Raw genomic sequence first — 20,560 nt, forward strand, 5'->3', positions numbered from 1 at the left:
CCCAGTGAATCACATAGAGTCTCCCTGGTAGGCGGCTGTTGTGAATCAGATCAAGAGGCTCTTTTTTATATTATTTTATTCCTCTTTATTAGGGATACAATTTCCCATTCTTTGCTCCAGACATACTAAAATCCCCTCTTGCTTAAGTAGCAGTGTCTAAGGTCTTGGCTGGTTTCAAGACATGAACACCCTGCTAGTGCTGGACAGATGTGTGCTACCACAGCATGGGAAACAGGATGCTGAAGTCTGAAAGCGAGCACCACCAACTTGCACTTCCTCTGTAAGTGGTCACAGGTATTTTAAAGGTGTCCATGGGTCACAAAAAAAGAAAGGAGTCAACAATTCTGCACCATTTACACATGCATCTGCCCAAGACTTCCAGGACTGCTCATGTAGGAGAGGACAGTATATTTACACTAATACTTACACTTAAACTCAACCTCTGGTTGAGCCTACATTTTATCTAGACTGCACCAAAACCATCTTACTAGGAATGGGTCCATAGTCTACCTCATCTTCCCAAATTGCTTTATTTAGACTAATATAAATATTGAATCAAAAAAAACCATAATGCTTTGATTGACAGAGAAAAGTTGATTTAAGCTGTTCCACGTTACATTTATACAATCTCTTTTTGTTCATATGTGATACAAAGATATTTTAAAATTACACATTGACAAAATCGAAATTAACATTTCCGTATAAGTGACTCAGTATAGAGACCACAGTAGCAAGTACCTCCCATCAGACTGCAAAATTAACTTCCTGTTATCTACCACTCTGCAAATTTTAAACTATCTGAAAATTTAACTGTATATGAATTTCTTCTAATAATAAAGTATATTGAATGGCACTGTAATAAACTCAGGGGGCTTCCCTTTTTTTACATGCTTTCATGAACAGCAAAACAGTTTTATTTAATTCTCGATGACCATAATAAAAGTGTTGGCCTAGAAGACACACTTCTAGGCTTATTAATCAATTCATATATCAACTGCAAGATTATGGCAGATAATAGTGCGTATAATTACATAAAATATGCTATAAGGTAAAACCACAAAGCAGTCCTTGTAGTCAACTTGGAAGGAATCAGCAGTATGGATTTCATAAAGGACCTATAATTGAAGGCAAATGAAGAAAATAAAACAGGATACCAAAAGAAACAAACTACCTAGAAGACAAGATAAAAACTAAATGTAAATTGCCAGTAGGAATATAAACACAAAACAAGTTTCACACCTAAATCAGTCTATTTTGCTATGCAACTGTTTGTTCAAGTGCTTGCTATGGCATTAGGAAGTAAGAGCCAATGATAGGTATCTGGATCCAGATAAGTAGGAGTGGCAAGGACACTGACAAGTTATATCCATTCCCCAGGCAGGATTTACAACAGCTCCCCCATGAACTCCTGCACTTTCTTACATCGGCCTTTGTCAGTCTCCTACTGCGGTACAGACATATCTAGCTCATTTGTACCTAACTGCTAAAAAGCCCCACTATCAGGTTTTGTCCAGCTAGAAGAGTTGGATTTTGATTCTTAGGCTTCCATACTATTTAACTTACAAGCTATTTTCAGAAACTTAAGTATCCAAGATCGTTTGGCACTTTTCGTTAACATCTACACTAACTGTCCCTTAGTGCTGTTTAAATCTCTTTACTATTTTTACTATTATCATAATCTCTACAATAACTATTACTGCATTAACCTCTGCTGCCTCTTCTGTAGATTATAGCACTGCTTTCTTTAACCCCTTCCTCACACATCTCATCCATGAGGTCCCTGACTATTTTGGCTGCTGTTTATATCAGGAGCCCTGTGCCCCTAGAATGCTGTGCCCATGCAGAAGCAGCTACTCCAGCTGAGATTGCAGCACTGTTGGATGGAGAAAGCACTGCTTCTCAGATAACACTCCTGTTTACACAACCCAGTGTGTTTGTTTCTTTTGCAATAGCTTGGCCTGTGTTCAGTGATCCATTTGCATCCTGGTTTTACTTCAGCAGAATTTCTACCTTGTTAATCATTCCCCAGCCTACATCCGTGTAGGTCAGCACTGTCTTTCCTGAGCACAGGGCTTTGCTCTTATCTCTGTTAAAGTCGAAGTCTTATTTTAAGAGCATTTCTGCATTTTGTCAAGGTCAACTGGAATTCTGATCTCTGGAGTGCCAGAAGTCCACCCGGTCTATTGCTGCTTGCAAATTTAATAAGGCTCTTTTCTAGCTTTCCAAACAGGACCCCAACAAACCACCATGAAACCTGACTGAATGGAACTTTCCTTTCTGGGACTTCAGAAGATAATCCTTCCTCCACTGCAACAAATAGTCAGCTATTTTAAGGCTTTCATAGCCCAAATGAGGATGATAAGCAAACGGCAGTTCCATCCAGGGATCCTTGCACCAGAAGGACTTAGGGACTGTATTACAGCAGCTAAAAGTAGGAACATATCCAGCCCCATCAAGAAACCAGCAGAGGATCCTTCCAAAGTATGAAGATTTAGCTTCACAATACTCTTTTTTTCACTAAATTTATTCCTGATCTCTCACAGTTCAAGTCTATCTTAAACTATGATGCATGAGGTTTTAACTTCTCCTTTGCCCAGGTAAGTACAACTGTACTCAGTCATGGTATGCTTGGAGGTAAAATTAGCTCTGGAAGTCATGACTGGCTACACTGCAGGGTTTTCTTACATGGAAAAAAACCTTCCATGTGTAGAAAAGATGGTTACTGTATGAAGCAGCTCCGTGTCTCACAGGGCACGTCCTGCTCAGGGGCTGGTCTACCTCTGAAAGAGTCCCAGGACTTTCTATATCATGCCAGGGATTTGGATCATTCCCAAGAGAAGCCAAAGAGTGCACTGCTAGTTCATAACTAACCCTTTTTTCCCCTTACAGGTGTAGCTCATCTCTCTCTCTCAAACTTTTGGAGCTTGATGATTTTTGAGATATTTTCACTAGGATATCACACTCCTTAGGCTCCCTCAATAGCAGAAACACAATCAATAAGCAAATAAATCAGAAAATAATTTAGGTGCTCTGACTTACCCTTTTCAGAAATTCATCTCCTCCCATCAATCATTTAGATAGTATAGGGAGATTCACCTCCCCATTTACTCCCCTAAGGTCACAGTCCTGTCACCCCTCAGGACTGTGCTGTGCTGTGTTTATTGGGAGTCACTAGCAAACTGCTAGTGACAAGCAGTAAACTCAAATAAGAGGAATCAAAGGGAAAACAAAAAAAGGATGATTTGCAGAGCATGCAAAGCCTGCAAACAGCATCCACCATTTTATGTTATTAGGAATGTATGTTCTCCACATTCAGCAGTCACAGAATACTGCTGTTCTCATTGCCATTAAAGACTACAACTTCTCAGTCCCTAAGTCCCCTCTCCCTAATGGGGAGAAAGGAAACGGAAAGGGAGCAAGACCAAATGGCAGACATTAGGCAAGTGTCTTGAGAGTAAGGAAAAACATTTTTAGAAACCATAAAAACCATGAAACCATAATCCACTTTGGGAATTGCTTTTCTATTAAAGGAACATCAGCATAAGTTATGTGTTAAGGATAAGAACATACAACTAAAACATGGCAATAAGATAAGCAGAGTATTTTTATTGCTTTATTATCTTCTCACACTGGGCAAAAAAAAATATAAACCCATAAACCTGCAGCTCTTAAAGCAGTTGCACATATTGGAGGAAAGAGGCAAGAAACAAGACTGAAACATTCTGTATCTATCTTTTGTCATCTGCTGCCATCTGAAAATATCTATAAGGGCTGGGTATTGCAGGGAGTGCTTGAGGTGAGCAAAACAAATTACAGGATGGGATTTATTTTCCAAGCTAATACAGTAATTTTACTTCAGTGGATTATTGATCTGCACAACTAAGGTACTTTAAATTCTATCAAAGTAAAATATTTCCAGATTTATATTTCTAGGCTTCACTGTATTTCCCCATAAAAGGATATTATTGGAATATACAGTGAGAGACACTATTGCAACAAACCTGTACCAATGCAGGAAAAGGTAGGCTTTACCTAGATTGCAAAAGGCTTGCAATCTCACTAGAAGGGAAGAAACAACAGCAGCCACACACAGCCAGAGGACACAAGAAACTGCAAGATGTTGGTCATCACAGTGGCTCTCAGCTCCATGGGAACATAAGGCTTGTCCGTCAGTGCTCACACATACCGCCACATGAAAAATCCCAGCAAAGAAGACCTGCTGGTGGGGTTTGCCAGTACAGATCTGCCTGGGATGGAATTCGTTTTCTTCATAGCAGTCTACATGGTGCTGTGTTTCAGGTTTATGACCAAAACACTGGAGATAATACACCAGTGTTTTAGCTGCACCAAGGCCTTCTCCGCTCCTCACACTGTCCTAGCAAGTAGGCTGAGGGTGAGCAAGAGGCTGAGAGAGGACACAGCTGGGACGGCTGACTCACACTGACAAAAGGGATGTTCCATACCATATAATGTCATGCTCAGCAATAAAACTGGAGCTACTTTCTGAAGGCTCTGTTGTTCAGACACTGGCTTGGCAACAGTGTGCAGGTGAGGGGTGGTCAGTGACTGCTTCTGCGTCACTTCCTTTTGCTTTTTACTTTCCCCTTCCCCTATTTAGCTGTTTTTAACTTCACCCATGAGAGTTTTTATCTCTTTACACACCTGATTCTCTCCCCCATTCTGCTGGGGATGGGAAGTGAATGAGAAGCTTGTGGGTGCTTCGTTGCTGGCTGACAGCAGCTCAGGAAAGCAGTGATACAGCTTTGTAACTGCATATAAAAGCACACAAAGCATCACGTGTGTCTCAGCCCCTGGGGTACGCCACTAGTGACTGCTCTGCAGCTGAGCTTTGTGCTGCTGGTCACAATCCTTTCACTCCAGCTGTTCAGCCAGTTTTCAGCCCATCTCAGCGCCAACCCATTTAGCCCATACTTTATCACTTTATCTAGGAGGATGTTGTGAGAGAACGCCTTATTAAGTCTACATAAACATCCACTGTTTCTCCTCATCCATGCAGACAATCCTCTCATCACAGAAAGCTATCAAGTTGGTTAAACAGCATTTCAGTTTCATAAGTCTGTGCTGACAAATCTCAAGTGTCCTTTATCCACCCTGAGTTTGAGTTCATAGTTATTTATCCCTAAGCGAGACTGAAAAAGATTTTAGTTTTGACAAGCAACAAAAGCTCTGAGGGAAAGGGCAGATCTGTGAGACATCAGCACAGGGATGTTTGCTGGGCTCATGGGTGAAATCACTGAGAGGTCACAGTAAAAGAGGTGAGCAAGGCTGAGCAGATACTGACTTTAAAACTGAAACAGGCCAGGAAGCTCTTCCAAGGGCAGGCAGAAAGAAAGGCAAGAGAATTATGAGAATGAGGAAAAGGTAGCATCCTGCAGGCCAAACTTCTAGAGCTTGAAAAATGACAGTGAAAAGAGAAGTTCACCTGAAAAAAATACTCTGCACATGAATTCAATTAGGTTTTTTTATAAAACACTTTGGCATAAAGATTCCTTGGAGCTCTTTTACTGCCACTTCAGACTCCAGACAGCAATAGGCTCTGTATCTGAAAGGTTTGCTCCTGTTCACAGAAAGAGCACAGGTCCCAAAGTTCTCCATGTACACAAGGGGCCTACCTGAAGTGAGTTCATCACATAGGACTATTTATACTACTTCTGTTAAAGATAACAGCAAAGTTTCCAATAACTTCATGTTGAATAAAATATGCTTCTAAAATGAGGAGACTCCTAGTTGGGAAAGTCCCAGACAATGATCTCCAGGGTGATGGTCAGCAGTCCGATGATGGAAACCACCACTGCAATCACTTCAGATTATGAGCTTTAAAACACAGATGAGGAGCCTCTAAAATGCTCTGAGGGTGGGCAGTTGTAAACAGTCTACAGAAACTGATTTACCACAGGTAGCTGTATTGTTAAACAAGCAAATACTAGACATATTAATAAAAGACATCTTTAACAGAATTCAAAAATAGCTATTGCAAACTTTATTGGAAGAAAAATAAACCAATGACAATCTTCCAAAATCCTGTGAAACAGTTTAGTTCCTTAACATTTGTTTTATTACTCGAAAAGAAGCAACTTGTATAACTGGCATGTTAGTTCACCTCTGTTTGCTCAAAACAGCTCATAAAAGCATTCTTTTTCTACCATTTCTGATTTTATCAAAAGTGGAAATGCATATGATTATCCTCAACTAGATCAAAGTGAGTATATGACAACATTTCAAGGCAGCCAAGAACTTTAGTTCAAATTGCTTAAGGCCTGACATGGAAAAGAAGAGATGCAATAGCCAGTAAAATAGCTAATGTGTGGTACATTACACCTGCTTATATGATGCTTCCTTTGAGCCAGTGTTTTTATATTTTCTTCTTCATATTAGTATCCCACCCAACCTAACATTACTAAACACCACAACAAAAATATCAATTAATAATATGACATTGTAAGATCTGAGCAAGGCCAATGAAGTTTTTGGGTAACCACTGACAATACAGAAACAAAATGTACGATTCGAAATTAAGAAGAATTCTTAACACTGGAGTTCTGGTGACTTAAATGCAGCACATAAGCAATCAATGCTCACTCACATCTGAAAATAATGATCTATCCATTGGGGAAAAAAAAAATCACTGGTTCGATGTAATACAGCACACTGTCAGACTTTATTGCATAGAATAGCATTAGTGCAATGATATTTCCAAGAGGCACACAAAAATACAATAAAGAGAGTAAGAAATAACACTGCAGTCAAATATTTTGACATGGGGAAAAGCAGAAACAAATAAAACTCAAAAGACCTGATCACTTAACTGCTGTTACATTTTATGGATAAATTACTAGTGAAAACATTTAATTTCAAAATTTTCTATGTATTTAGAGGACTAAACCCATGAAGATGGTTCACTGAATAAAGATTTATACTAGAAGAAAGGCTGCAACAGTAATATTATTGCCCATTAGAATTAAAATTGAATACTCTTTAGTGCTTGAGATAGAACATTAACGCCACTGGGCACCAGCTGCTTTCCAAATATGTATAGGAATTTTTCCCAATGTTTTGAAAAACAGAACATCACACAATGTTGATAGCTTGGGCACTTTGTGAAAATCTTGTATGTTTTTAATGGCAATGTAGTAGATTGGAGCCTAAGTATATACATATGCTTTCTACAGGAATCTGCTTAAACTAAATAGGACCTTGGCTCTTCTGTTTCTCCTGCACTAGTGTGGCCACTTACCCCTTTCATCATGTGCCACTGATGTGCACAACCCACAAGCTCCTGCTTGTGAAGTATTTGGGAGAATGCCAGTGTTGTTCTAGGAACCCAATCAGCCATCGAGCTGGCCCAGCATGCAGACTCCAAGGTGCTGTAAACCTGTTAGGCAGCACTCATTCCCTGTCCTGTACAACAGCATTTGGTATGGAAGGTTTCTAGATGACCCTCACAGTGAAACCTGTGGAAAAAACCTCTGCTAAGATCATAGATTGCAGCAAATGCAGAAGCTGGGGGAAGATCCTTCAAAATCCATTATGGTTTTGATTTAAACCCAATGCTAAATCATAAAATCACAGAATCATAGAACAGTTTGGGTTGGAAGGGGCCTTTAAAGGTCATCTAGTTCAACCCTCCTGCCTCGAGCTGGGACATCTTCACCCAGATCAGGTTGCTAATAGCTCCGTCTAACCTGGCCTTGGATGTCTCCAGAGACGGAGCAGCCACTGCTGTTCTGGGCAACGTGTTCTGGTGTTTCACCACTCTCATCATAAAAGATGCCTTTCTTATGTCTATACATGAATGCAAAACTGTCTTTGAGTCAAACTAGCTAAAAAGTGATATGTAAGGTGCCTTATGAATAACAGCAAAGTAAAAGCAGAAGAAGTCCATATGTGGTGGATGCATGCATGCAGTCTGTCCCCATATAAACCTTTCTCAGGAAAGCCTTTGACTCAGTTGAAGGCCAGAGCTCTATAATCAGGTCGTACCTAGTAAAAAAGGTACAAGTGCTGAACCTGGAGCTGTTAAAAGTGTTTGGGGTCTAGTTTATACACTTAAGGAAACTGAGTCCAATAGCAGTTTTGCATCTTATGATCAAAGAATCATAGAACAGTTAGGGTTGGAAAGGACCTTAAGATCATCTAGTTCCAACCCCCCTGCCATGGGCAGGACCAAACATACTAAACCATGCCACCCAAGGCTCTCTCCAACCTGGCCTTGAACACTGCCAGGGATGGAGCATTCACAACTTCCTTGGGCAACCCATTCCAGTGCCTCACCACCCTCACAGTAAAGAATTTCTTCCTTATATCCAATCTAAACTTCCCTGTTTAAGTTTTAACCCATTACCCCTTGTCCTATCACTACAGTCCCTAATGAAGGGTCCCTCCCCAGCATCCTTGTAGGCCCCCTTCAGATACTGGAAGGCTGCTATGAGGTCTCCACGCAGCCTTCTCTTCTCCAGGCTGAACAGCCCCAACTTTCTCAGCCTCTCTTCATACGGGAGGTGCTCCAGTCCCCTGATCATCCTCGTGGCCCTCCTCTGGACTTGTTCCAACAGTTCCATGTCCTTTTTATGTTGAGGACACCAGAACTGCACACAATACTCCAAGTGAGGTCTCACAATATACGATATAAATAAATGACTATTTCTCACTGATTTAACAACATATCAATGGCACTGTGCAGACTGCATCCATTGACAGCATGTGGATGATAGGGGCATGGGGAATACTCAGATTTCAAAGAAACAGCAACCACAGAAATATTTAGGCAACTCAACATGAAGGCTCTATCACTTTTACTGACTGCTTTTAGCACCACTCCTTAAAGCTCCTTGAAGACCTTGCTCCTAAAGAGTTCCTACATAACTTCTGCTAACAGATTTCCTTGTAACTTCAGTGGGAGCATGGTCTCTCTAACATCAAAAATAAACTTTATAGAGCATGGAAAAAATATATATGCTGAGCTTTTCTGTAAAGATTCCTATATAATGATGAGGAAACAAAAAAAGCCATATTCCCTTTCCTCGGTTCTATTCACTGCCAACACACAGTACAAAATTTGTCCTCTGCAACCCATTCAAAGCACTAGCCGCAACTGCATAATGACTGAAGGCATCAGTATAGGAATGCGAAAGGCCACCTGGTGTAAACATATATTTAAAGTCATACAATGTAGAACTGTTCCTTAAAAATAGCTTGGTACAGAGGCAGATTTTTGATGTCTGTAATAATATGCCTGCTTTATAGAAAAAGGTAAAATAAAAGAGGATATTTTTTCAGTGACTCCAACAATTTACATGACATGGTGCATTATGACTGATGTTTCTCAGTAGCGCGTGCAAGGCAGCCGAAAGTCATTTAAAAACATGTGTGGTTTGTCTCAAAAACAAATGTAGGGGAATACTAATAAAAGCTGCTTTGTCTGAAATTAGGCTGAGCAGTTTAAATCCATTTTTCTGAAAGATATTCATGAAGCTGGGATTGCCCGCAAAATAAAATTAGTTTATCCCTACTGTCTACTGCAAAGGAGCAGTTTATCTCTAGTACATCTTGTCTAGAAAATAAGCCTTTTCAACCCAACATTAATCAGGTATTAATGTCTCTTTGAGAAGCTTTACGTATAGTAAAAAACAAAAGTAAGTGAGCTCTGGGTTCTTGAAATTATATTAAATGAAGGCAAACAACATGTCAAGGTGCCCAAAGGCAAAAGACATGCTTTCGTAGGCCACCAAGAAATCAAACCCACAGCACAATACATCCCAGCTTACAGTGTTTTCTAGATCTTACACTTGGCACAATTCAATCTATGCTCCCATATATGAGTAAAGGATTTGAAATACAAACATGTGTCTCAGTTTGTATCTTAGTTTCTATTTGCTCTGGATCTATGTAACCAAGGCCACAACTTACAGAGGGTCAGATCCTGCATCGTGTTGACTAAGGAGTGCTTTGGATTTCACTTAGTATAGTATTACTTCATGTGGGTCAGAACAGCACAGGCACTCATGTCAAGGCACTCATGTTAATCAATTATTCAAGGGACTAGACCAAAAGTGCATCAAAGACAAGTAAAAAGCAAAAGTTGACTATAAAGAACCAGGCCTAAGCTCTGCCAGAGAGTCAGAACAGAACCTCATGTTTGTGAAAAATGTTTTAAATTCTAAATACAACTAAAGTAAAACAAATAACCCCACCTAAACTAGTTTTGCAGTTAAAAATCTATACCTCGATATTAGAAGGCACCCAGTTCAGGAACTTCAGGCCTCTCCCATACTACCATGCACTAATTTCCTTTGTGAAAAAAAGTATAGATGAGCATAAAATACAAAAATATACATTTTAAGCAGTTGCAAAATGTGGATAAAAATTAGAAAATGCTCAAGAAAAGTGACTGCCATATTATTACATGTGCACATATACACACTCCGTCTCAAAAAGGTAGGAAAGAAAGGGAATCATTAGCCTTAAAATTTCTACCTCTGTTAGTTGGCATGACAGCTATTAACTTCATTTTAGTAACTCAGAATGTTATCAGCTTGGTTTCCTTGCCAAAAAGAAGTAGCATTAGCTATCGCAGGCAGTGTTCCAGAAGAATTAGTCAGCTGCCAGACAGGAAAGATATTCATGCACTCACTCAGGAGAAAAGCTCCAAACTCATATATTTCCATATTTACAGAGACCTGTAATTCTCCCCATGTGCAAAAAAGCCGGTTTGGGTGTAGAAGTGTCCACTGCTCTTCACCAGCACTCTCATCCACCCCACTTCAGCAAAACACTAAAGCATACAAGGTTGTGCTTAAAATTAAACAAGCATGTCAATTCTTTTGCTGGGCTGAACGCATGTGCAGCCCATGCCTTCTAAAAGCCTTCTCCACCAACCAACAAGTGGAGTTGCATGCACGGATGGCATTCAGGGCCAATCAGCTGACATGACATAGGGAGCAGTAAACAGCTGTTTAGGGTTATAGCACTTAAAACATTGACAAGATGACATTGCAAACTCAAGACATACATGATGCCTCAGAGTGACTTTTTAGAAGACTTTCAAAAATCAGAAAAGGATCCAAGCAATCTTCATCCTGCTGGCCATAAATATGCCAGCAGATACCAGCATTTTCCCATGGAAAGAGAATTAAGTTTGTTTCTGAATACCCTGGAAAAAAACGAAGTCTCAAACATAGACTCCATCTTTCGATATGTTTACAGTAAAAGCCCTTCAGAGTAAAATGCATGAGAACATCCCGAGGCCTTATTTTCCAACATGATCAGCTTATGAATTGGTAAAAAATCCACCCAGCTTCTCTGTAATAATAAAAAAAGACTGATAATTATCTGGGGCATTCAGCAGTTTGTGAATGCACAGCACTTTTTGGATCCTGCATCTGCTGTGAAGCTAGCTTCCTTTATTTTTCATATTATTCCCTATGAGAGCATATGGTGAAACTCAATATTCAAGTTAAGTGTCATGTCTGCAGAAGAGAACAAAGCGAGCTCTGATACTAAGCTCCCAGCATCCTGCTTACCAACAACCCAATGGAGAAGCAAACAGTGTTTCAGATAAGCATGGTAAACTTAACATACATCCCTAAAAACAAAAGAGCGCAATGGAAACAGGGGTAAAGGGTGTGGAAGCATGGAGCTAGGTTTGTATTTTCTCAGACTGCTTTCTCGGTAATTCTGTGCTTCTTCAGAAAATAACTTCAGTATGAAACTAATGCTTTGAAAGTTTTTCCAGCAGACACTTAACAAAGCTTTCTGGCACAGCCAGAAATTTACTATAGGGGCCAGCCCAGCTCTTCCTGAACACAGCAGGAGTTTGGTCACTGTAATCACTAAAGATGGGCTGGTATCTGAACATAAAATTTTCTTTGGATAATTTACGGAAACCTTAAATGCGTAACATAATCTGTTTCCTTTTTACAGCACACAACTGTACAGCAAGTTTACATGAAGGACAAACAGCAGACAGAACAAGGAGTCCAATGAAGAGTGCTGAAGCAAGGCTGCAGAACCATCTCGGTGGCAAAGACTACAATCACTTTCACAGAAGTCACAAAAGGTTATACCCTGCATTACTTCTGAATTGTAGCTTCTCACTGCTCTTCTCCCTGTTCAGAAAAGTTAGTTAACACTAGTTAATGAACTCAGAACTGACCAACAAATCAGCTTCACAAAGCAAGCATTTTAACAGATGCACTAAACTCTAATGCAGACCTCATCATACATTGCAAAATACTTCCCAGAGTGGGTGTTTAAGCCTAGGCATTAATCTTTGTTCTTCTCCCAAAACATCAAAACGTTCTCGATATATTCACACAAATGCTTAGTGAAAGGCAGACTTTCATAGAGTCAATCTCAGCTGTTAGACCCAGTCTGTTCACAAACCTCAGTCAAACATTTTAAAAAGGAATTTTCCCCTACTTACACAGCAACCCTCATGACAAAGGAAATCGGATGCTTCACCGGGCAGGTTACAGGCTATTACATTTAAGAGCTAAGTCTCTCATAAGTGATGCTTTCTCTCAATATTATTTTTGGAAGCATTAGCTTCCTGAATCTGGGACAGCCCGCTTTACCTAGATCCTGCTCCTGTGTCTTGCTCCCCCACTGCCTGAAGGGTTGCGACACAGCCTAACAGACTAGAAGCCTGGAAAGCCATATTCATTTCAAAAAAATCAATGCATGGTAAATGCTCACAGAACAATCTTTTGCAAAGTTTCATTCCCATAGTGGGCTTAATTTTGGCTTGAAGGTTTTCATTCCAACTAGGGACACTGCAATTTCTCTTTTTATTATTGGTATTTTTTTACTGAAATGATATTCAGTTTCCTTTCAAGATATTTAAAAAAAAAAAAAAAAAAGTGTACTTTTACAAGCCAAAATGCTTACCCAAGAGTGACACCCAACTAGCTCTGAACAAAATCAGGTAAGAGAAGCAGCAGTCATTTCAATGTGCTTAGTAGCTGCGCATATTAATCCTGGCAGATCTCCTTGCTGGCACTGTTGCACTGGCATCCAAGCCAGTTCTTTATACCTATGCCAGTTGTAATATCTGCCACACAGACACAACTTTTTTGGTAAATGCCAGAGCACAAGGACTCCTCAGACATCTAACTCATGAATCAAACTGACAGTATCACATAAAATATATACCTGCAGCCTGGGTCAACAACTGTGGGAGTGATGAAAAAGAAAGAAAAGATTCAAATAAAAGCATATTGCTTCATTAGATAAGAAGGAGTTCTCTCAGGAGAACTCAGTCATGGCATGAGTATATTTACTGACCAATAACATCTCTAGGTACACAGTAACAGGAATGGTGCCTCGTAAAGGAATATTTGAAGCAATCTTTTTCTTAAAGCCAAAGCTTTCTATTGCAGCTGATGACTGATAATGTCATATAGATTTTAGTCCTTAAAGATATTAGGTTGGGCCTTAAGGATATTAAGTCCTTAAGGATTTCAAGGCTGGGCAGAGAAGAGATTCAGAGCAGCCCTGCAGAGAAGGACTTAGGGGTGTTGGTCGATTTGAAACTTAACGTGAGCTTGCAGTGTGCGCTCAGAGCCCAGAAAGCCAACCGTATCCTGGGCTGCATCAAAAGGAGGGTGACCAGCAGGTCGAAGGAGGTGATCCTGCCCCTCTACTCTGCTCTCGTGAGACCTCACTTGGAGTATTGTGTGCAGTTCTGGTGTCCTCAACAGAAAAAGGACATGGAACTGTTGGAACAAGTCCAGAGGAGGGCCACGAGGATGATCAGGGAACTGGAGCACCTCCCGTATGAAGAGAGGCTGAGAAAGTTGGGGCTGTTCAGCCTGGAGAAGAGAAGGCTGCGTGGAGACCTCATAGCAGCCTTCCAGTATCTGAAGGGGGCCTACAAGGATGCTGGGGAGGGACCCTTCATTAGGGACTGTAGTGATAGGACAAGGGGTAATGGGTTAAAACTTAAACAGGGAAGTTTAGATTGGATATAAGGAAGAAATTCTTTACTGTGAGGGTGGTGAGGCACTGGAATGGGTTGCCCAAGGAAGTTGTGAATGCTCCATCCCTGGCAGTGTTCAAGGCCAGGTTGGAGAGAGCCTTGGGTGGCATGGTTTAGTGTGAGGTGTCCCTGCCCATGGCAGGGGGGTTGGAACTAGATGATCTTAAGGTCCTTTCCAACCCTAACTATTCTGTGATTCTATGATTCTATTAATTCGTATCTTTAAATTAATATTGAGAAATTATGGGTACTAAATATATTTAAATATTATGAAACTATTTACATATGTGCATTTATATGTGACTTTTTAATACATATTAGCCTATCCAACAGCATCCTTATAAAAGACTAGGTCCTGAGCTCTTCTCGTAGGAACTGAAGTATGAAGAAATCTGTTTTGGCCATAGAAATGTTATGTATTTATCTCAAGTAAAAATTGCTCTAACTTTTTAAACCACTATGACTTAAAACATGCTCTAGGTTAATGGACAGTATAGTTATGTCTGCAAATTTCCTATTTTAGTTTAAAATTCTGTGATTGAACAAACATTTCAGCCTACACAAAGTAAATGTGATCTTCATCTAGCTAAAGTAATGCACATCATAGCATATTTGGTTGTCTTTTGTCTTGTGCTAAAACAAACCAACATGAAGAAAATTGCCTATACAACCTTTTTAAGCCTTATCTCAAATCAGGCCTAAATCCTTAATAATGTTTCAGCTGGCTGGAGTAATGAAAACTTCTCTAATATCTTCTCCAGAAGCTTGTAATCTTTCTTTTTCATTTTACCCAAGAGCTTTGTACATTGCTGCCTTTCTCTAAAACACACACCACACCAAAAAAAGAAACAAACATAAAAAAAAAAAAAAAAAAGAAACCCAACCCAAAACAAAAAGCTTTGAAACTATTTTTCCCATATGCTTCTTTCTACATAACTCTAGAAATCAAAACACTGGCATTTTCTCCAGTGAAGAACTCTTAGTTTAAACAAGAAACAGATGGAAAAGCTACTTGAAAGATAATCATTAACTTGGTAAGTGAACCACAGTGAAGTTCCTGCTTCATTTTGGTAGTTTTGGGAACACACTGGGCCAGACTGAAGCCAATTTATACCAGCTGACAATTAAATTATGACAATTCACACCAGCTGAGGAACCAAACCATTAAGATAATAAACATATATATGGGAAAAAACTACTATTTGTAAGAAAATTTGGCATGTCAGTGTCCAAAAAGGCTGCAGTTAAATAAGAACTATTCCCTAAAATTTGTTTTATTTCCACAAACAGAAACTTTCTTTTAAACTTCTGAATCACTAAGATCCATTTGAAATGACTGACACTTACTAGGTTCATAGTAATCCACTATAGTCACTGAAGCATCTTGGATATTTGCCACTTTGAAGTCTCTCACAGCTGGAATATCCACACAAACGTGTGTTTCATTTAGCTAGAACAGAAGAGAAACATCTGAGAACCCTGGTGATGGTGGTTTCATGGAAGAGGTAAGGACTTCTAGCTCAACAGCAGTCCATTTCTAAAGACTTGGATTCAGGATGCATATAAAGATGCTTATCTCATTTGTAGTTATTTTGGCCACATTACAGACTCCTTGAAATGTCTTATATATGATTTTTAAGAGGCTTAACCTGCAAACCCCTTACAAATATAACTGAGTTGGACCTATCCAGTCAGTCTTGATAAAGAACAGTGGAGCTATTAATTCAATATGAATAGCAGACATTGATTTCCCCAAAGAATACAATTATAATGTTTTTCCAAATTTAAACTAAACAATGGCAGAGTTAAGATTAACATCACTACAAACACATTTCTTTGTTATTTTCAACTTACTGAGTCTAAGTATAGGTTGACTTTTCCATTGTCCTTCTCCATCTTCTTAACTGTACTGTCTAATGGAATGAAATCTGGTGACACAGAGAAACCACTGAGTAGGCCAACCTCCATGAGGACCATACCACTCCTGGGAGCTGTGCCGGAACCCAAGTACCTTTTCAAAACACAAAGAAACTTTAAGTAGGAATACAGTAAACCACTCTCTAAAGAAACTGATGATTAACTCCCAACTATGGAAGCAATATTGCTTAAGAATACTTGAGAAACAAATAGAACAAAATGCCAACAAGAACATTTCTAACAATAAAGAGGTAATAATTGGTTTCTCTATTATTCCGCTGGATAATTTCAATCACATCTGCAAAAGCAGGCTTAACACTAAGAAAACTACAGTACATAAATGAGAGACAACACTGACACCACTAGGAGCTTTCCACTGGCACCTGTAAGTGCAGGTTTATATCACAAATATGCAGGAAATATTACAATGAAATACCACAACTAAACACATCCCTCTAAAGAAGTAATTAAGAAAATGCTTAGGAATTCTTGAACTGACATATACGTATTCCTTCCTATGGATGCATTGTTTTGCTTGTATTCATTTTTGGATGGTGAGATAAAAGTACACACCAAAAAAGTCTTCCAAACCTTTTCATGTTTCCTTCATAGAGATTGATGGTTCCATTGACAAAATCATCATCATATTATTTCTCAAAGCTCCAGTTTTAAAATTCAGAGTCATGTTATCATTCAGTTTTGGAAAAACATTTAAGATGCTGAGTTCTTTCTTTTTTCCTAAATAATACTTATTATTACATCTTCTTCCAATGTAAGACTCAGATGCTGGACTAAAATGCTTTGCTCTACTGAGCAAACCTTACACACTATGGTGCACAACAAAATTATCAAAATATATGTATGGAGTTCTGTGCCACAAATGATACCTAAATGACCTGCTAACAATTGTATTGCTTTAAATAAAGCAGGTGTCAGAAGAGTTTCTCCCTGCCTTGGCATGGAGAGTAAATGATAATTGTTATACTAGAATAGAAGTGTCTCCAATTCTCAGTGTCTCCAATTTTTGAAGGCCTGACAGTAGTTGAAAGTAATTGAATATAACTGTTTCTTTGCAGAGCTAGATGGTTTAAAAAAAGGGAAGACTTGCTTTCAAAGCAATGCTGTTAAGCCTGGCAGCATGGCTGATCGAACCCAGATATGACTTTGAAAGAAATACAGCAGAACTGCTGACTTTAGTTGGCTCATGAGATTAGAAACAAATGAAACCATCTGTTGCATGATGTGCTGTGCCAAAGTAGCTGCTATTGAAAACAAATAACTGAATTGGAACTGGATGTAATTATTTCTGCATAATTACCAGTAAGAGGGGAGGAAAATACTCAAGCTGTCTAGCCAGCCTGGGGTGCTACCAAAATATCAACAGGTAACCAAACCACCTTCATGCTGTCAAAAAGTGAGTAAGATATATTCCTAGAAGTTACGAGGATCTGCCTCTCTTAACAAAGAAGAGAGAGACAGCCTTGGGGATGGCTCCTGGTATTATCTCTTCAACTCCATGGTCTCTTAAAAGTTACCAAAAAAATCACCATGCAAGAATGAAGACTTGAAACTTGTACCTGAAGAGAACTGAGAATGTTTTGAGTTGAATTTTACATTTCAGTTCTTCATCAACAGGAGATTTGTATGAGACCCTCTCATAGATGATGTAAAGAGGAGAAAATAACACCAAGCTAGTGTAGGCAGAAAGCATAAACAAGAGAGTTGAGTAGAACTGTCAGCAATCAGTTTCCCATACCTGGAAATAGTATGGAGGCAACAAGACTGATCAGAAAAGAAACTGACAGTCCCGGGTATCTGCCCCCCCATTAATAAATTAGCTCCTCTAACCAAGAATCAGTTTAATTTGAATGAAACATCATCTGTTCCAGTGTCATAAATGATACCCAGTTGAGATGACCTTGGTCAATCACGACCAAGCTAGCTGAAAGATAGTGGCATGTTCTGCAGATTAGAGAAAGAAAAAAATTGCAAAGCTACAGCCTCCATTACCTGGCCATGCATGCCAACAGCTAGCTAAACTGATTGAGATTTCAGCAGTCTTTCTATATTCCTACTTTGGTTTCTCTACCAGAAAGCCACATAGAATCACAGAATCATAGAATAGTTAGGGTTGGAAAGGACCTTAAGATCATCTAATTCCAACCCCCCTACCATGGGCAGGGACACCTCACACTAAACCATGTCACCCAAGGCTCTGTCAACCATTGGGAAGATTGTAAGTAGACCAACCTTAAACCAATTCAGGAATTTAATATAGATAATGTATATATTATATACAATATATGGGGGGGAGGGGAGAGGGAAGGGGTGAGAGAAAGAAGAGAATGACTAATTTATCAAGCCAAGAAAACAGAGACAGAGTCTCAGACTAAAGAATAGATACACAGACTTACTAGGACTTATACCAGTCCACTTTACATAATAAGAGTTGATGGATCTGAATGTTTCAAATATTCTCCTGGGGAAGTTTTATAATGCCATCAGATTTTCCCCTATCCTTTGAACACTTTGCAATTAAAACATCATCACCCTAAAGCCTTCCCAGAGAGATGGAACCATTCCTGTGTGTATTCCTGAGCCAAAGGTCAGGAAAATCAGAATGCCGAGCCAAGACTTATCCTAGACCCATCATGTAAGCCTTTTACATGTCAGGAGTTTGTGCTAGGCTTTGGAAAGCTGTTGACACTTCATAGAAAACTTTAAGAGAACATACCCATTCTATTTCAAGAGCTCTCATGTATTCTAGCGTCCCTGCCCACCATCTGTGTCATTAAATTGGTTACCAGAAACACATAAAAACAGGGCTCTGTCTTCGTGCCTGCTGGCTATTTCCCATATTCAATCAATCCTCTCTGTAGTGAAATCATATTCACTATAGCTGATTATTTGTATGTTGGTGTCACCTAGAGGCTCCATCTCCAATCACAGCTCCTTTGTGTGAGCAGAGTATAAAAATAGTATTTAAAGTTTAAATAAATATCAAAAAGAGCATGTGGAGGAAATGAATGTAAGAGTAATCATGGTGGACCAGGTGGTACTTTGCAAATCTTCCATTTACAAGAAATGCATTAGAATGTCATGAGAAGAAAACAGTGTTTCTAGAAGAAGTATGCACAAACAGATGAATCCCAAACACAAAGAATGTAGTCATCTCAAGATATTTCTAGATAAAAGATAGAAGACAAATTACAAATATCTGTGCAGAGATACAGTGTCCTATGCAGTTTTATGTGAAATACACAGTGCTCTTTAACTACAAAAAAAGTGCATACTGAAGAAACTGCCAGAGAACAAACATCCTCATATATTTCTTTTAAATACATATATAAGCCCTTTCACAGCAAGTAAAAGTAATGCATCAAAGCAGTCAAAGAAACAACCTGGTTTAATGACTGGCTGATCTAGGAATATGCAATATGACTGCTCAATGTCACCTGTTCTCATCTGACCCAAATTATACCCAGCTAACATGTGGTGGCTGTTCTGTGGTCTCTGAGATGATACTTCAGCAGCCTCAGCTCAGTTCTTAGTAGATGTTTACTGAACAACTAACATCATCTCAGATACACACACATGCTTATTCCACAGAAAGAACAGAATTAGCCTGGCTGGAAAACACATTACCTCTTTCAAATCTAGAATGATGCTGACATATTATATTACCAAATTCATAAGTATAAGACTTACTGGCAAATGAAAGACCACAAAGACACCTGACAATAAGACAATAACCCAGCTGAATTTATCATTATGTAAACATGGATTTTGACTCCTGCCAAAAATGTTCTGAGCAAATTTTATTAATAGAGATGACCAAAGGTTCAACGCTTCTATTTCATGGTGTTTTCAGCACTTCAGAACTTCCTTCTCTCTTTAAAAAAAAATAATAAAAAAATATGTATTTACTTCTAGATAGAAAGTGAAGCATTCCATTCATGAAAGGTAAGAGTAATAATGGGCAGTTGTCACAGTCTGCTACTAGAAGTTAGAATGTGGAAGACATTGGTTCAGTTTTCAAGTCTGTCCACAGTTCTCCATATAGCTAAAAAGCACTTGCACCACAGAAGCCCTTGAGTTTTCTCTTGTATTTCACACAGACTCTTCCATATACCTCAAACATTTAGTGTACCACCATCTTTATGCATACCAGTAAAAAAATCTCACCTAGCCAGCAACATTTTTGCACAAAAGAATTTGCACAATTCATTTATGTACTAATGAATTCCTATTTAGTTTAACTACAACCATTTTTACAAAGTAATTCTTTTATTCTCTTTAGTTATACATTTACATCCCATACACTAGAAAAACACATACAAACAAATGGATAATTTAGCTCATTTTAAATAACTTAAAAAGCTGCATAGACAAAGAGGTGCATCAGATGCTCCAATTTAATTACCTACCTTGTGCACACGTTCAAGGTCAAATGGTTTTTATCATCTTTGTCATCCTTTACATCAACATTCAAGTCAAAGGCTTCTTGTTTTTTGACAGATCTGAGCCTCTGATCAGTGTGCTTTGTGTTGTAAATAATATTGAGCTGTGGATTTCAAGTAGAGACATTAGATGACGTGTAAAGCAAATCTGTATGGTTAAAACACTAAGTTTCTACAGTGTAACGCC

General features: G+C 39.0%; 1 protein-coding gene across 1 annotated transcript in view; it reads right to left on the reverse strand.

Moving 5' to 3' along the window:
- Positions 1 to 11,934: 11,934 nt before the first annotated feature.
- CD109 (CD109 molecule) overlaps positions 11,935 to 20,560 on the reverse strand; it is a gene marked incomplete at both ends in the record, with an annotated part of 77,126 nt that continues 68,500 nt past the window's right edge. Inside the window, 4 exons of the mRNA XM_080615988.1 lie at positions 11,935 to 12,125; positions 15,344 to 15,446; positions 15,851 to 16,007; positions 20,341 to 20,477. Of these exons, the coding sequence (XP_080472114.1) occupies positions 11,935 to 12,125; positions 15,344 to 15,446; positions 15,851 to 16,007; positions 20,341 to 20,477 (588 nt within the window). The remainder of the gene's footprint in view (positions 12,126 to 15,343; positions 15,447 to 15,850; positions 16,008 to 20,340; positions 20,478 to 20,560) is intronic.

The sequence above is a fragment of the Psittacula echo genome (assembly GCF_963264785.1).
Source record: "Psittacula echo genome assembly, chromosome: 4".
Taxonomy (NCBI): domain Eukaryota; kingdom Metazoa; phylum Chordata; class Aves; order Psittaciformes; family Psittacidae; genus Psittacula; species Psittacula echo.